At 39.2% G+C, this 15,294-nt stretch overlaps 1 protein-coding gene across 2 annotated transcripts in view; it reads left to right on the forward strand.

Moving 5' to 3' along the window:
- NUBPL (nucleotide binding protein like) overlaps positions 1-15,294 on the forward strand; it is a 254,576-nt gene that overhangs the window by 62,893 nt on the left and 176,389 nt on the right. Inside the window, exons 5-6 of one of the 2 annotated variants that reach the window (XM_003263684.3) lie at positions 8,821-8,860; positions 8,950-9,040. In XM_003263684.3, the coding sequence (XP_003263732.1) occupies positions 8,821-8,860; positions 8,950-9,040 (131 nt within the window). The remainder of the gene's footprint in view (positions 1-8,820; positions 8,861-8,949; positions 9,041-15,294) is intronic. The other variant, XM_030813147.1, reaches the window with a different exon arrangement.

The following is a 15,294-nucleotide window of genomic DNA, read 5'->3' on the forward strand; positions in this document are numbered from 1 at the left end:
GCCTTTTCTGCATCTATTGAGATAATCATGTGGTTTTTGTCATTGGTTCTGTTTATGTGATGGATTACGTTTATTGATTTGTGTATGTTGAACCAGCCTTGCATCCCAGGGATGAAGCCAACTTGATCGTGGTGGATAAGCTTTTCGATGTGCCTCTGGATTTGGTGTGACAGCATTTTATTGAGGATTTTCACATCGATGTTCATCAGGGATATAGGCCTAAAATTTCCTTTTTTGTGTGTGTGTCTCTGCCAGGTTTTGGTATCAGGCTGATGCTGGCCTCATAAAATGAATTAGGGAGGAGTCCCTCTTTTCTATTGTTTGGAATAGTTTCAGAAGGAATGGTAGCAGCTCCTCTTCGTACCTCTGGTAGAATTTGTCTGTGAATCTGTCTGGTCCTGGGCTTTTTTTGGTTGTTAGGCTATTAATTACTGCCTTAATTTCAGAATTTGTTATTGGTCTATTCTGGTATTAGTTTAGTCTTGGGCGGGTATATGTGTACAGGAATTTATCCATTTCTTCTAGATTTTCTAGTTGATTTGCGTAGAGGTGTTTATAGTATTCTCTGATGGTAGTCTGTATTTCTGTGGGATCAGTGGTGATATCCCTTTCATCATTTTTCATTGTGTCTATTTGATTCCTCTCTCTTTTCTTCTTTCTTAGTCTGGCTAGTGGTCTATCCATTTTGTTAATCTTTTCAAAAAAACCAGCTCCTGGATTCACTGATTTTTTGAAGGGTTTTTCATGTCTCTATCTCTTTCAGTTCTTCTCTGATCTTAGTTATTTCTTGTCTTCTGCTAGCTTTTGAATTTGTTTGCTCTTGCTTCTCTAGTTCTTTTAATTGTGATGTTAAGGTGTCTAGTTTAGATCTTTCTAGCTTTCTGATGTGGGCATTTAGTGCTATAAATTTCCCTCTAAACACCGCTTTAGTTGTGTCCTAGAGATTCTGGTACATTGTATCTTTGAACTCATTGGTTTCAAAGAACTGATTTATTTCTGTCTTAATTTCATTATTTACCCAGTAGTAGTCATTCAGGAGCAGGTTGTTCAGTTTCCACGTAGTTGTGCGGTTTTGATTGAGTTTCTTAATCCTGAGTTCTAATTTGATTGCACCATGGTGTGAGAGACTGTTTGTTATGATTTCCATTCTTTTGCATTTGGCAAAGAGTGTTTTACTGCCAATTATGTGGTCAATTTTAGAATAAGTGCGATGTGGTGCTAAGAAGAATGTGTATTCTCTTGATTTGGGGTGGAGAGTTCTGTAGATGTCTATTAGGTCTGTTTGGTCCAGAGCTGAGTTCAAGTCCTGAATCTCCTTGTTAATTTTCTGTCTTGTTGATCTGTCTAATATTGACAGTGGGGTGTTAAAGTCTCCCACTGTTACTGTGTGGGAGTCTAAGTCTCTTTGTAGGTCTCTAAGAACTATCTGGGTGCTCCTGTATTGGGTGCATATATATTTAAGATAGTGCTTCTTGTTGCATTGATCCATTTACTATTATGTAATTCACTTATTTGTCTTTTTTGTTCTTTGTTGGTTTAAAGTCTGTTTTATCAGAGACTAGGATTGTACCCCCGCTTTTTTTTTTTTTTTTTTTTTTTTTTGCTTTCCATTTGCCTGGTAAATATTCATTCATTCCTTTATTTTGAGCCTATGTGTGTCTTTGCACGAGATAGGTCTCCTGAATACAGCACACTGATGGGTCTTGACTCTTTACCCAATTTGCCAGTCTGTGTCTTTTAATTGGGGCATTTAGCCCATTTATATTTTTTATGTGTGTGTGTGTATATTTTTGAGATGGAATCTCCCTTTGTCTCCCAGGCTGGAGTGCAGTGGTGCAATCTCAGCTCACTGCAACCTCTGCCTCCCAGGTTGAAACAATTCTTCTGCCTCAGCCTCCTGAGTAGCTGGGACTACAGGTATGCACCACCATGCCCGGCTAATGTTTGTATTCTTAGTAGAGACAGGGTTTCACCATATTGGTCAGGCTGGTCTCAAACTCATGACCTTGTGATCTGCTCGCCTCGGCCTCCCAAAGTGCTGGGATGACAGGCGTGAGCCAAGGTTAATATTGTTATGTGTGAATTTGATCATAATACTAGCTGGTTATGTTTCACATTAGTTGATGTGGTTTCTTCATAGTGTCATTGGTCTTTATATTTTGATATGTTTTTGTAGTGGCTGGTACTGGTTTTTCCTTTCCATATTTAGTGCTTCCTTCAGGAGCTCTTGTACAACAGGCCTGGTGGTGACAAAATCCCTCAGCATTTGCTTGTCTCTAAAGGATTTTATTTCTCCTTCACTTATGAAGCTGTTTGGCCGTATATGAAATTCTGGGTTGAAAATTCTTTTCTTTAAGAATGTCGAATGTTGGCCCCCACTCTCTTCTGGCTTGTAGGGTTTCTGCAGAGAGATCTACTGTTAATCTGATGGGCTTCTGTTTGTAGGTGATCTGACCTTTCTCTCTGACTGCCCTTAACATTTTTTCCTTCATTTCAACCTTGGTGAATCTGATGATTGTGTGTCTTGGGGTTATTCTTCTCGAGGATTATCTTAGAAGTGTTTATATTTCCTGAATTTGAATGTTGGCCTGTCTTGCTAGGTTGGGGAAGTTCTCCTGGATAATATCCTGAAGAGTGTTTTCCAGCTTGGTTACATTCTCCCCATCACTTTCAGGTACACCAATCAGTCGTAGGTTTGGTCTTTTCACATAGTCCCATATTTGTTGGAGGCTTTGTCCTTTCCTTTTCACTCTTTTTCTGTAATCTTGTCTTCATGCTTTATTTCATTAAATTGATATTCAATCTCTGATATCCTTTCTTCCTCTTGATCAATTCGACTGTTGATACTTGTGTATGCTTCACGAAGTTCTCATGCTGTGTTTTTCAGCACCATCAGGTCATTTATCTTCTCTAAACTGGTTATTCTAGTTAGCCTTTCCTGTAACCTTTTATCAAGGTTCTTAGCTTCCTTCCATTGGGTTAGAACATGCTCCTTTAGCTCACAGGAGTTTGTTATTATTACCCACTTTCTGCCTACTTCTGTCAATTCATCATACTCTTTTCTCTGTTCAGTTTTGTGCACTTGCTGCAGAGGAGTTGTGATTATTTGGAGGATAAGAGGCATTCTGGTTTTTGGAATTTTCTTCATTTTTGTCCTGATCTTTGTGGATTTATCTACCTTTGATCTTTGATGCTGATGACCTTTGGATAGGTTTTTTGCATGGGCATGCTTTTTGTTAATGTTGATGTTATTGCTGTTTGTTAGTTTTCCTTCTAACAGTCTGGCCCCTCTTCTGCAGGTCTGCTGGAGTTTGCTGGAGGTCCACTCCAGATCCTGTTTGCCTGGGTATCACTAGCAGAGACTGCAGAACAGCAAAGATTGCTGCCTGTTCCTTCCTCTGGAAGCTTCGTCCTAGAGGGGCACCCACCAGGTGCCAGCTGGAGCTGTCCTGTATGAGGTGTCTGTCAACTCCTGCTGGGAGGTGTCTCCCAGTCAGGAGGCACAGGTGTCAGGGACCCACTTGAGGAGGCAGTCTGTCCCTTAGCAGAGCTCAAATGCAGTGCTAGGAGAGCCCCTGCTCTCTTCAGCATCGGCAGGCAGGAATGTTTAAGTCAGCTGAAGCTGTGCCCACGGCTGCCCCTTCCCCCAGGTGCTCTGTCCCAGGGAGATGGGGGTTTTATCTTTACGCCCCTGACTAGGGCTGCTGCCTTTCTTTCAGAGATTCCCTGCCCAGTGAGAAGGAATCTAGAGAGGCAGTCTGCCCACAGCTGCTTTGCTGCACTGTGGTGGGTTTCACCCAGTCTGAACTTCCTGGTGGCTTCCTTAATATGGTGAGGGGAAAACCACCTACTCTAGCCTCAGTATTGGTTGACGCCCCTCTCCGCACCAAGCTCTATTGTCCCAGGTTGACTTCAGACTGCCGTGCTGGCAGCTAGAATTTCAAGCCAGTGGATCTTAGCTTGCCGGGCTCTGTAGGGGTGGGACTCACTAAGACCACTTGGCTCCCTGGCTTCAGCCCCTTTCCAGGGGAGTGAACGGTTCTGTCTCACTGGGGTTCCAGGTGCCATTGGGGTATGAAAAAACACTCCTGCAACTAGCTCAGTGTCTGCCCAAGCACCTGCCCAGTTTTGTGCTTGAAACCCAGGGCCCTGGTTGTGTAGGCACTTGAGGGAATCTCCTGGCCTGCAGGTTGCAAAAACCGTAGGAAAAGCCTAGTAGCTGAGCTGGATAGCACAGTCCCTCAGGGCTTCCCTTGGCTAAGGGAGGGAGGTCCCCAGCCCCTTGCACTTCCCAGGTGAGGTGACACCCCACGCTGCTTCTGCCTACCCTCAGTGGGCTGCCCTCACTGTCTAACGAGTTCCATTGAGAATAACTGGGTATCTCAGTTGGAAATGCAGAAATCTCCTGCCTTCTGCATTGGTCTCCGCTGGGAGCTGCAGACCAGAACTGTTCCTATTTGACCGTCTTGCCCTGCTCCTTATTTATTAAATTTTAAATTGATTTTATTTATTTTATTTTTAGAGATGGGGTCTCACTATGTTACTCAGGCTGGACTCAAACTCCTGGGCTCAATTGACTGTCCAACTTCAGCCTCCTGAGTAGCCAAGACTACAGGCATGCACCACTATGCCTGGCTTTATTTTTATTTTTAATTGACACATAATTGCATATATTTATGGGACACAATTTGATGTGTCAGTGTATGTATTGCATTGTATCATAATTAAATCAAGGTAATGAGCAGATTAATCACTTCAAACATTATTTCCTTCTTGTGGGAACGTTTAAAATATTGTAAGCTGTTTTGAGATACACAATACCTTATTGTTAATGCATGTAGTGTTTGAATTTCTGTGTCTGGTTTATTTCACTTAATGTTCTCCAGGCTTATTCATGTTTGTGAAAATGACAGAATTTCATTCCTTTTCTTTTTCTTTTAAACTTTTATGTTTATGAGTACATATGAAGGTTTGTTACTTAGCTAAACACATGTCACAGGGGTTTGTTGTACATATTTCATTTCCCAGATATTAAACCTAGTACTCAATAGTTACGTTTTTTGCTCTCTTCCTCCTCCGATTTTCCCCTGTCAAGTAGACCCCACTGTCTGTTGTTTCCTTCTTTGTGTCCGTAAGTTCTTATCATTTAGCTCCCACTTGTGGATGAGAACACGTGGTATTTGGGTTTCTGTTCCTGCATTAGTTTGCTAAGGAAAATGGCCTCCAGCTCTATCCATCTTCCTGCAAAAGACATGATCTTGTTTTTTTTTTCTATGACTGCCTAGTATTCCATGGTGTATATGTACCACATTTTCTTTATCCAGTCTGTCATTGATGGGTATTTAGGTTGATTTAATGTCTTCGGTATTGTGAATAGTGCTGCAGTGAATATTTGTGTGCATGTGTCTTTATGGTAGAATGATTTATATTCCTCTGGGTATATGCCCAGTAATGGGATTGCTGGGTTGAATGGTAATTCTGTGTTTAGCTCTTTGAGGAATCACCATATGCTTTCCAGAATGGTTGAGCTAATTTACACTTCCATCACCAGTGTGTAGGTGTTGCCTTTTCCCTGTAACGTTGCCAACATCTGTTATTTTTTGATATTTTAATAATAGCCATTCTGACTGGTGTGAGTTGGTATCTCACTGTGGTCTTTATTTGCATTTCTCTCATGATCAGTGATATTGATCTTTTTTTCATATGTGTGTTGGCTACATGTATGTCTTCTTTTGAGAAGTGTCTGTTCATGTCCTTTGCCCACTTTTAATGGGGTTTTCTCTCGTAAATTTAACTTCCTTATAGAGGCTTGATATTGGACCTTTGTCAGATGTATAGTTTACAAATATTTTTACAACCATTTTATAGGTTGTCTGTTTACTCTGTTGATAGTTCCTTTTGCTGTGCAGAATCTCTTAAATTTAATTAGATCCCACTTGTCAATTTTTGCTTTTGTTGTGATTGCTTTTGCTTTCTTTGTCATGAAATCTTTGCCCATTCCTATGTCCAGGATGGTAATACCTAGGTTGTCTTCCAGGATTTTTATAGTTTTGGCTTTTACATTTAAGTCTTTAATCCATCTTGAGTTGATATTTGTGTATGGTGTAAGAAAGGGGTCCAGCTTCAATCTTCTTCTTATGACTAGCCAGTTATCCCAGCACCATTTATGGAATAGAGAATCCTTTCCCCGTTGCTTGTTTTTGTCAGCTTTATTGAAGATCAGATGGGTGTAGTTGTGTGGCCTTATTTCTGGACTCTTTATTCTGTTCCACTGGTCCATGTGCCTGTTTTTGTACCAATACCATGCTGTTTTGGTTACTGTAGCCCTGTAGTATAGTTTGAAGTTGGGTACCATGATTCCTCCAGCTTTGTTTTCTTGCTTTGGATTACCTTGGCTATTTGGGCTATTTTTTGGTTGCCTATGAATTTTAAAATAGTTTTTTCTAGTTCTGTGAAGAATGTCATTGGTAGATTGATAGGAATAGCATTGAATCTGTAAATTGCCTTGGGGAGTGCAGTCATTTTAATGTTATTGATTATTCCTATCCATGTGCATGGGATGTTTCTCCATTTATTTGTCTCATCTCTGTGTTCTTTGAGCAGTGTTTTGTAATTCTCATTGTAGAGATTTTTCACCTCCCTAGTTAGTTAGGTTTCGTTCTTTTTAATGGATGAATAGTATTCTATTGTGTCTATATACCAAATTTTCTTTATCCGTTCATCTAATGTTGGACATTTAGGTTGATTTCATATCTTGACTATTGCGAATAGTGCTGCAGTAAACATAGGAGTGCAGCTATCTCTTTGACATACTGATATCATGTTAAGCAAACATTAGCAGACCAAATTCAGCATTCTATAAAATAACTGCATTATAATTAAATTGGGTTTAATCCAGGAAAGCAAGTTTGGTTCCAAATTAGGAAAAATCTCTTAGTGTAACTCACCGTTTTAGCAGATCAAAGGTGAAAAAGCATGTGATAATTCAGATTCTTTAATCTGTATTCATATGGTAATTGAAGAAAATGGCAAAAAATATTGCCAACCATGATAGTGAAAGGTTATAATTGGGTGCTTTGGAAAGAATTGAGAAAATTACATAGAAGAAAAATAGTGCTTTCAAATTAGGTACGGGGAGATTGAGCTAGTTAGTTTAGCCAGAAATTAAAGAAGGAAACGATAAACATACACTCATTGAGTATTCCTTTAATGAAGGACCACGGCTTTTTCTTTGAGTAGAGATTCAATGAATGGAATATGGCAGAGGATTTCTTATATAATCCATGCATATATGCTTTATACAGTTTTCAGTCTCAGTCTCTTTACAGAGGGGAAAAACCCTGAAGAACATATCTTGAAATCTGAAAACAGGATACTCCTAGGTTTTGTGACTTTGTCCTAAACTTTTTGCCCAATACTTGTCCAAATCATATTTGTTATGGTAGAGAAGTAGGATATGAAAGCAAGAGTGAGGGGGAAGTTGATCGCATACATAGTTTGATAAAGCCAATTATATTTTATTGTAATCATTTGTTGACTATATAAAGGATTTTTTTTACTTCACTATAAGCAGTAGATTGCTTTTCTCTACAGATTAATGCATTTTTTCATCTCAGATTTCAAAATTGAGTTTTTCTCCTTTGTGGATTTTTATACTTTTTAAGCTAAGTAAAGGAACAAATAAGTAGTAACACTCCAGTGTAGGAAGGACTGATTAGATGTGTGTGTGTGTGTGTGTGTGTGTGTGTGTGTGTGTGTGCATGCAAATATACACATACATGTATGCATATATTAGATTAGCATATATATATAATTTATATATTTATGTATCTTAGTATATGAATAAAATTGGTGGACAAAATTAGTTATTGAGGCTATTTTTTAGAAACATTTAAAAATTGTAGTTGAGTTGTTTTATTGAGGCTATTTATTTTTTTCAAGACAGAGTCTTGCTCTGTCACCCAGCTGGAGTGCAGTGGCACAATGTGGGCTCACTGCAACCTCTGCCTCCCAGGTCCAAGCGATTCTTTCATGTTAGCCTCCTGAATAGCTGGGACTATAGGCATGCACCACCATGCCCAGCTAATTTTTGTATTTTTAGTAGAGACAGCAGTTTACCATGTTGGCCAGGCCGGTCTCGAACTCCTGACCTCAAGTCATCCACCCACCTTGGCCTCCCACTGTGCCTGGTATTGAGGCTGTTTTTTAGAAACATATTTAAAATTGTATTTGAAGTATTTCTTAATAAAATTATGTCCCAACTATTTATCAATGTTGTGTCTATTGGGAATAGTAGTAGTATGCTTGGTATAATGTTTAAACTGTTGCAAATTGAGTTATATTTAGTTGAAAGTTAAATTGCACAATATGAGTAGCCTATCTGTATTTCCAGTTTGGTATTCTTTGATCCTGGAAGGATGGACGGGCAAAGGGGAGTTGTTAGTCAAGTGGTGCGAAGTTTCAGTTAGACAGGGGGAATAAGTTCTAGTGATCTGTTGCGCAGCATGGTGACTATTGTTAACAATCATTTTTTGTATATTTCAACATTGTTAAAAGAGTAGACTTTAAATGTTTTTGCTGCAAAGAAAGAATATGTGAGGTGATGTGGAATGCTAATTAGCATGGTTTATTATTTATTTCCTTATTATTATTATTCTACTACAATGTAGACATGTATCATAACATTGTGTTGTACCCTGTAAACATATGCAATTTGTTAATTAAAAAAATATTTCTAAAAAGATGAAAAAAAAACCCAATTCAGAATGTTTATGTATTGTGTTTTATTGTTCTAAAAGAGAGGATTTTTTTTTTTTCCAGGCAACCTAATGAGGCCTCTCTTGAATTATGGTATTGCTTGGTGAGCATATATATATTTTTAATGTTACTTTCCACAATAATGTTGATTAATTTATACAAATTAGTTGTATTTTTATATTACTGTTGCAGTATGTCTATGGGCTTTCTGGTTGAAGAAAGTGAACCAGTAGTTTGGAGAGGCCTTATGGTAATGTCGGCCATTGAGAAATTGTTGAGGCAGGTAAGAATATTGCTTTAAATATAATTTTATCATTGGCAAAGCTGTGGTTAATACATTTGCTGATTGGAGAATTGTTAAAATTTGCATTCAGGAATCAGTTGATGGGATGAATGTATAATGCGTAATATGGCGGGCACCTAATGAGTTAATGTGGTGCCAAGACCAAACTTCACTGTTAACATGATTTAATCTTTCCCATTGCTTGTGAGTACTAAAAATTCTATTGTCTTACTTGATACTGTTTTCTTGCTTTGGCTGTGTCTGCAGTAAGAAGACCAAATCTATTTTTATAAGTTATCTGCCTTCTTTAGATTTGTGATTAATCTCATTGTGGTCAATATTGAGTTATAAGGGCAGTGTAGAAATTCTACAGATGTAGAACAAAATTATATAAACCAATGTACTTGTGATTTAAAATTGCTCCAGAAAAAAGTAAAATTTTGTTTTGAGTATATATGGTTATATATTTGCATGTGTAATATCTGTCCAATCAACTTTAATTTAGCTTTAAGAAAAGAAGAGAACATTTGATTGGATAATCTAAAAATATCAATTGGGCTATATGTTATTTATAGTTAGCTTGGAATAAGTTTTATTTTTTTCTCAGTAGATGTGAGTTTGTAATTGTCTTCTAGGTAAAAGTTAAAAGTAATTTGCATTTACTTCATCAACTTATAACAGTTACCTTTTATTTATTCAGATTCTACTTTGGGTGAGGCACCATACAATAGGTTGATAATTCTAATGGTAGATACTCCTATATTCATTTTCAGGTATACAATTAAGTAGATGAAATCTGTCTTGAACTCTGAAACTCTTCTTTTTTCACTATAACATCTTGCCTTTCTACTACTTTTGCTGCTTGAATTGTGATAAATGTGCTGTTTGATTTTTGGTCCTAGTCATTTAAGTCTCTTGGTTTCATTTTCTCCTCTTTTACTGTCAGATCCCGTAGTTGGTGATTTCATTTAAACTTCCCAAACCACCCCATCCCCACCAATTCCTTTGTGACCTTGACCTTTATTTGTCTTGATTAACCCACCCTCTGTTTTCTCTACTGCTAAATACTATCAGAGAATATAGAATAGTTGTGTTAATTGCCTGCATTATATATTTTTGATTTTTGAATTTAGCTACCTTTAGCTACCTTCACAACACTTCAGTCATCAGATTTTACATGTTGTTATTCTCAAAAAATATTTGGGGAATTTGGTAGTCTAGCAGAGGTCCAAATGAAGATTTGGCAAAAACAAGCTCTCTGACACATAAATTGTATAAAAGTTACAGTTTATTGGTCAGGTGTGGTGGCTCACGCCTGTAATCCCAGCACTTTGGGAGGACGAGATGGGTGGATCACGAGGTCAGGAGATAGAGACCATTCTGGTTAACACTGTGAAACCCTGTCTCTACTAAAAATACAAAAAAATTAGCGCCGCGTGGTGGCAGGTGCCTGTAGTCCCAGCTTCTCGGGAGGCTGAGGCAGGAGAATGGCGTGAACTCGGGAGGCGGAGCTTGCAGTGAGCCGAGATCGCGCCACTGCACTCCAGCCTGGGTGACAGAGCAAGACTGCATCTCAGAAAAAAAAAAAAAAAAGTTTGTTTTGAGAAGCATGGTGGATACATTTTCAGCAAACATACTATAGAATATCAGGATAAAGATGGGGTAAGAAAATGGATTCATATTTTATTGGGATGCTTTGAGGTTACCTAGAGTATACCTATCTTACAGTCTTTTGTGAAGTCACTTTCATGTGTGCATTTTTTTGGGAGCTGAAAAGCTGGTATTTTAGGCCTACACTGGGACTAATGCAGATCATCAGAGCTAAGGAGTGTTTTCACTTTTGTTTTGATTTAGAAACCAAACCATTATTTGGTAAATTTAACATCCTTAATGAAAATTCAGTAGCTAGATAGAACTTTTGTACAGCAGTGGATTCTAGGGGGTACCTGATTCATTGGCTCATTTTAAATAATTGAATATAACATATATACAGAAGAATGTACAAATCATGAGTATAATTAGATAAATTATCCCAAAGTTGAAACACCTATATAATCATCATTTAGAACAAGATAACTAGAACAATACCAGTGATCCAGAACATCCTCTCATGTTCCCTCCTAGTATCCATTTATGGGGAGAAGAAAAATACTGTAGTCATTCCGACATCCTGAACTAGAAGTCTGGTTTAAAGTTGTTTTGTTTTTTTCTTTTTCTCCCTGACAATACTTTGTTGAGCTAAAATTATGCATACAATGAGATGCATAGATTTTCAGTGTATAATTCAGTGATTTTTGATAAATATATATACCTATGTAATCATAACCCAGTCAAACTGAATAGCATTTCCATCCTCCAAGTGGGTTTCCTTGGGCCCCCTTCTGTTTCATCCCATACCCATAGACAATCATTGTTGTGATTTATGTCACCATAATGAGTTTTACATGTTTTTAAATTTCAAATGGATAGGATTATACAGGATATAGCTTTTTTTTTTTGAGACAGAGTTTCGCTCTTGTTGCCCAGACTGGAGTGCAATAGCGCCATCTTGGCTCACTGCAACCTCCGCCTCCCAGGTTTAAGCAATTCTCCTGCCTCAGCCTCCGGAGTAGCTGGGACTACAGGCATGTGCCACCACGCCTGGCTAATTTTGTATTTTTAGTAGAGACGGGGTTTCTCCATGTTGGTCAGGCTGGTCTTGAACTCCCAACCTCAGGTGATCTACCTGTCTCGGCCTCCCAAAGTGCTGGGATTACAGGCGTGAGCCACTGCAACTGGCCAGGATGTAGCTTTTTTTGTATATGGTTTCACTTAGCCTAAGGCTTTTGAAATTCATGTTTATTGTTGCATATAATAGTAGTTGGGTCTTCTTTATTGCTAAGTAGGATTCCATTGTATGAATATAAAGTTTTATTTTTTTTTCTGTTGATGAATATTTGGGTGGTCTCCAGTTTTGGGCTATTGTGAATAATACCTCTATAATACTTTCACAGTTGTTCATAAGTTTTCCAGTTGCTTCACATTTTTGTTAACATTTGGTGTTGTCAGTCTCGTTACTTTTAACCATTCTAATAGATATAAAATGTATCTTGTTATGGTTTTAATTTGTGTTTCCCTGATGATCAATAATATTGAGCCCTTTTCCACATGTGTGTTAGATCTCATATTTTCTTTTGTGACGTGTCTGTTCAAGTCTTCTACTCATTTTTTAATTTTTTTTTTTTTTTTTAGTAATTGAGTTGTAGGAATTTGTACGTATTTTGGCTATGAGTCCATTGTCAGGTAATAGATATTGGGAGTATTTATCCCAGTCTGTGGCTTGTCTTTTTATGCTGGAGTTTGAATTTTAATAAATTGCAATTTCTTATCTTTTTTATGCTTAGTGCTTTTTGTATCCTCTTTAAGAAATCTTTGCCTGTTTACCCCAAGGTTATAATGATAAGAATGTATTTATTTTTTATTCTTTTTTAAAATTCTTAATTTAAAAATTTTATGGGTATATAGTAGGTTAGTATATTTATGGGATACATGAGATATTTTGATACAGACAGGCACTGAGTAATAATTGCATCAGGGTAAATGGGGTATTCATCCCCTCAAGCATTTATCCTTTGTGTTTCAAACAACTCAATTATACTCTTTTAGCCATTTTAAAATGTACCATCAAATTATTTTTTACTATAACTACAGTCACCGTGTTGTGCCAGCAAATATTAGGTTTTATTCATTCTTTCTGTTTGTTTGTACCCATCAACCATCCCCATTCCCTCCACCCCCACCACCCTTCACATCCTCAGGTAACCATCTTTCTATGCTCTATCTCCATGAGTTCAGTTGTTTTAATTTTTAGATACCACAGATAAGTGAGAACATGTGATGTTTATCTTTCTATGTCTGGCTTATTTCAGGTATTTGAGAGGACTTGAGTGTTGTGATCTAAGCTGTATCTGCTTTAGGGGCCACCCCAAACCTAGTAATGCTTGGTTCTTGCAGACATGCAGAGGTACTGCCTTGATGGTCTTGGACAAGATGTGGGTGAATTCTCTGGATTACCATGCAGAGGCTCTTGTTCTCTTCCCTTACTTTCTCCCAAACAAAGAGAATCTCTCTCTGTCTGTTCTGAGCTACCTAAAGGTGGGGATAGGGTGACACAAGCACCCCTGTGTCCTCTACCACTGTGACTGTGCTAGTCAGACCTGAAGCCTGCACAGCACTGTGTCTTGTCCTGCTGTTACCACTATCCGGCTACTATGTTTGCTCAAGGCCCTATAGCTGTCCAATCAGCAGGTGGCAAAGCGAGACAGGCTTGTGTCCTTTCCTCAGGGCAGCGAGTTCTTCCAGACCCCAGGTGGGTCCAGAGATGCCATCTAGGAGCCACAGACTGGTGTCAGAAACCTTAGAAGTCTACCTGGTGTTCTGTTATACTGCTGCTGAGTTGGCAGTCAAAGCATGAGGTGCAGTTCTTCCCATTCTTTCCTCCTCTTTCCACAGGCTGAGGAGCCTCACTCTGTGGCCACCAGCACTACAGACCCACAGGGCATACTTCTAGGCTTCCACTGATGTTCACTTAAAGCCCCAGGGCTCTTCATTCAGCTCGTGGTGAAGGTTGCCAGGCCTGAGACTCACTCTTCAGGGCAGTGGGCTCCCCTCTGGCCCAGGGCAGGTCCAGAAATGCCATCCAAGAGCCAAGGGACCTAGGACCCTGCATGGTGCTCCACCCCACTGTGGTTGAGCTGGTACCTAAGGTGCTAGGCAAAGTCTCCTTTACTTTTCCCTTTGCTTTTATGAAGTAGATGAAGTCTGTTATTGTAGCTACCACAGCAGGGAGTGTGCTGTGTCTTACCTTAAGCCAGCACATCTCAGAGTCTCACCCAAAGGTCCGTGGCATAGTTCCCGGGTATTGCTGCTGGTTATTCATGGCCCAGGGGCCCTTTATTCAGCAGGTGTTGGTCCTGCCATGACTGGGTCCTTGTCTTCAAGGTATCAGGTTACCTTCTGGCCCAGGGCATGTCTAGGAATGTCATCCAGGAGCCTGGAATGGGGTCCTCACAGATCTGCTCTGTGCCCTGTCCTACTGTGGCTAAGCTGGTATCCAAGATGCAAGACAAAGTTCTCTTTGTTCTTCCCTCTCCTGTCCTGAAGTGAAGAAAGGGTCTTTTGTGAAGCCACGACCTGTGCAGCCTGGGGTTGGGGGAGTGTTGGTGCATGCACTCCATTAGCTGCCCTGGCTGCTGTCTTAGTAGGTCATGTGCTCCCCTGGTCCACTGGCTCTGAGCGCAGCTCAGCTCTAGGACTCTCCTAGGAGCTGCAGTCCTTGTAGCCTAGACTCCCTTTGAAGTTTATTTAGAATCCCAGAGCACTCCAGCTTGTGGTGATGAGGCTTGCCGGAACTCAGGTTCCGACTGCTGGGTTGAGCGATTCCCCTCTGGTTAGGGCCAGTCCAAATGCTTCCTCTGTGGGCAGGTGTCAGGTAGGTGCAGCCCGGTTCTGCTTTTTGCTATGATGGGGCAGCACAAAGTTCAGTGCAAAGTCTCACAGTTGCTGCATTCTCCCTCCCCAAGCACACAGATTCTCTGTGCCACACAGCTCTTGGGCGATGGGGGAAGGGTGGAGACCACAATTCAAGACTGTCTTTCCTGACCTTTTCAGTGTGTCTTTCAGTAATATAAAATTGAAACCAGGTATTCTGAGTGCTCAACTGATTTTTGGTTCTTATGTAGGTTTTGTGTATGTGTGTAGAGAGTTGTTAAATTTGGTGTTCCTGCGTTGGGGGCGGGGGCCAATTTTTGCAGCCTTCTGTTCCACCATCTTGCTTTGCTCTCTCTCTCTTTTGTTCTCAAAGCTTTATAGTTCTGTCTTGTACATCTTGAATTAATTTTTACGTGTGAAATAAGGGTCAATGTTTATAATTTTTTATAGTTTATACAGTTATGTTAGCATCATTTGTTTGAAAGACTTCCCTTTCCCTGAATTTATTTATATATTAGATAAAAATCAATTAACCGTATGTGTATCATCTATTCTGGATACTTAGTTGTGCTCCATTGATCTGTTTGTTTAATCCTTACTGTAAAACCACATTGTCTTGATTATTATAGCTTTATAGAAGGCTCAAAATTAGGAAATGTGCATTTTCCCACTGTGTTTTTTCGAGATTGTTTTGGCTGCTCTAGTTTCTTTTACTTTTCTATGTATTTTAGATTCAATTTGTGCAGAAAAGCATGTTGATACTTTTATTAGGATGATATTTAATA

Source organism: Nomascus leucogenys, chromosome 1a (genome assembly GCF_006542625.1).
Source record: "Nomascus leucogenys isolate Asia chromosome 1a, Asia_NLE_v1, whole genome shotgun sequence".
NCBI classification, from domain to species: Eukaryota; Metazoa; Chordata; class Mammalia; order Primates; family Hylobatidae; genus Nomascus; species Nomascus leucogenys.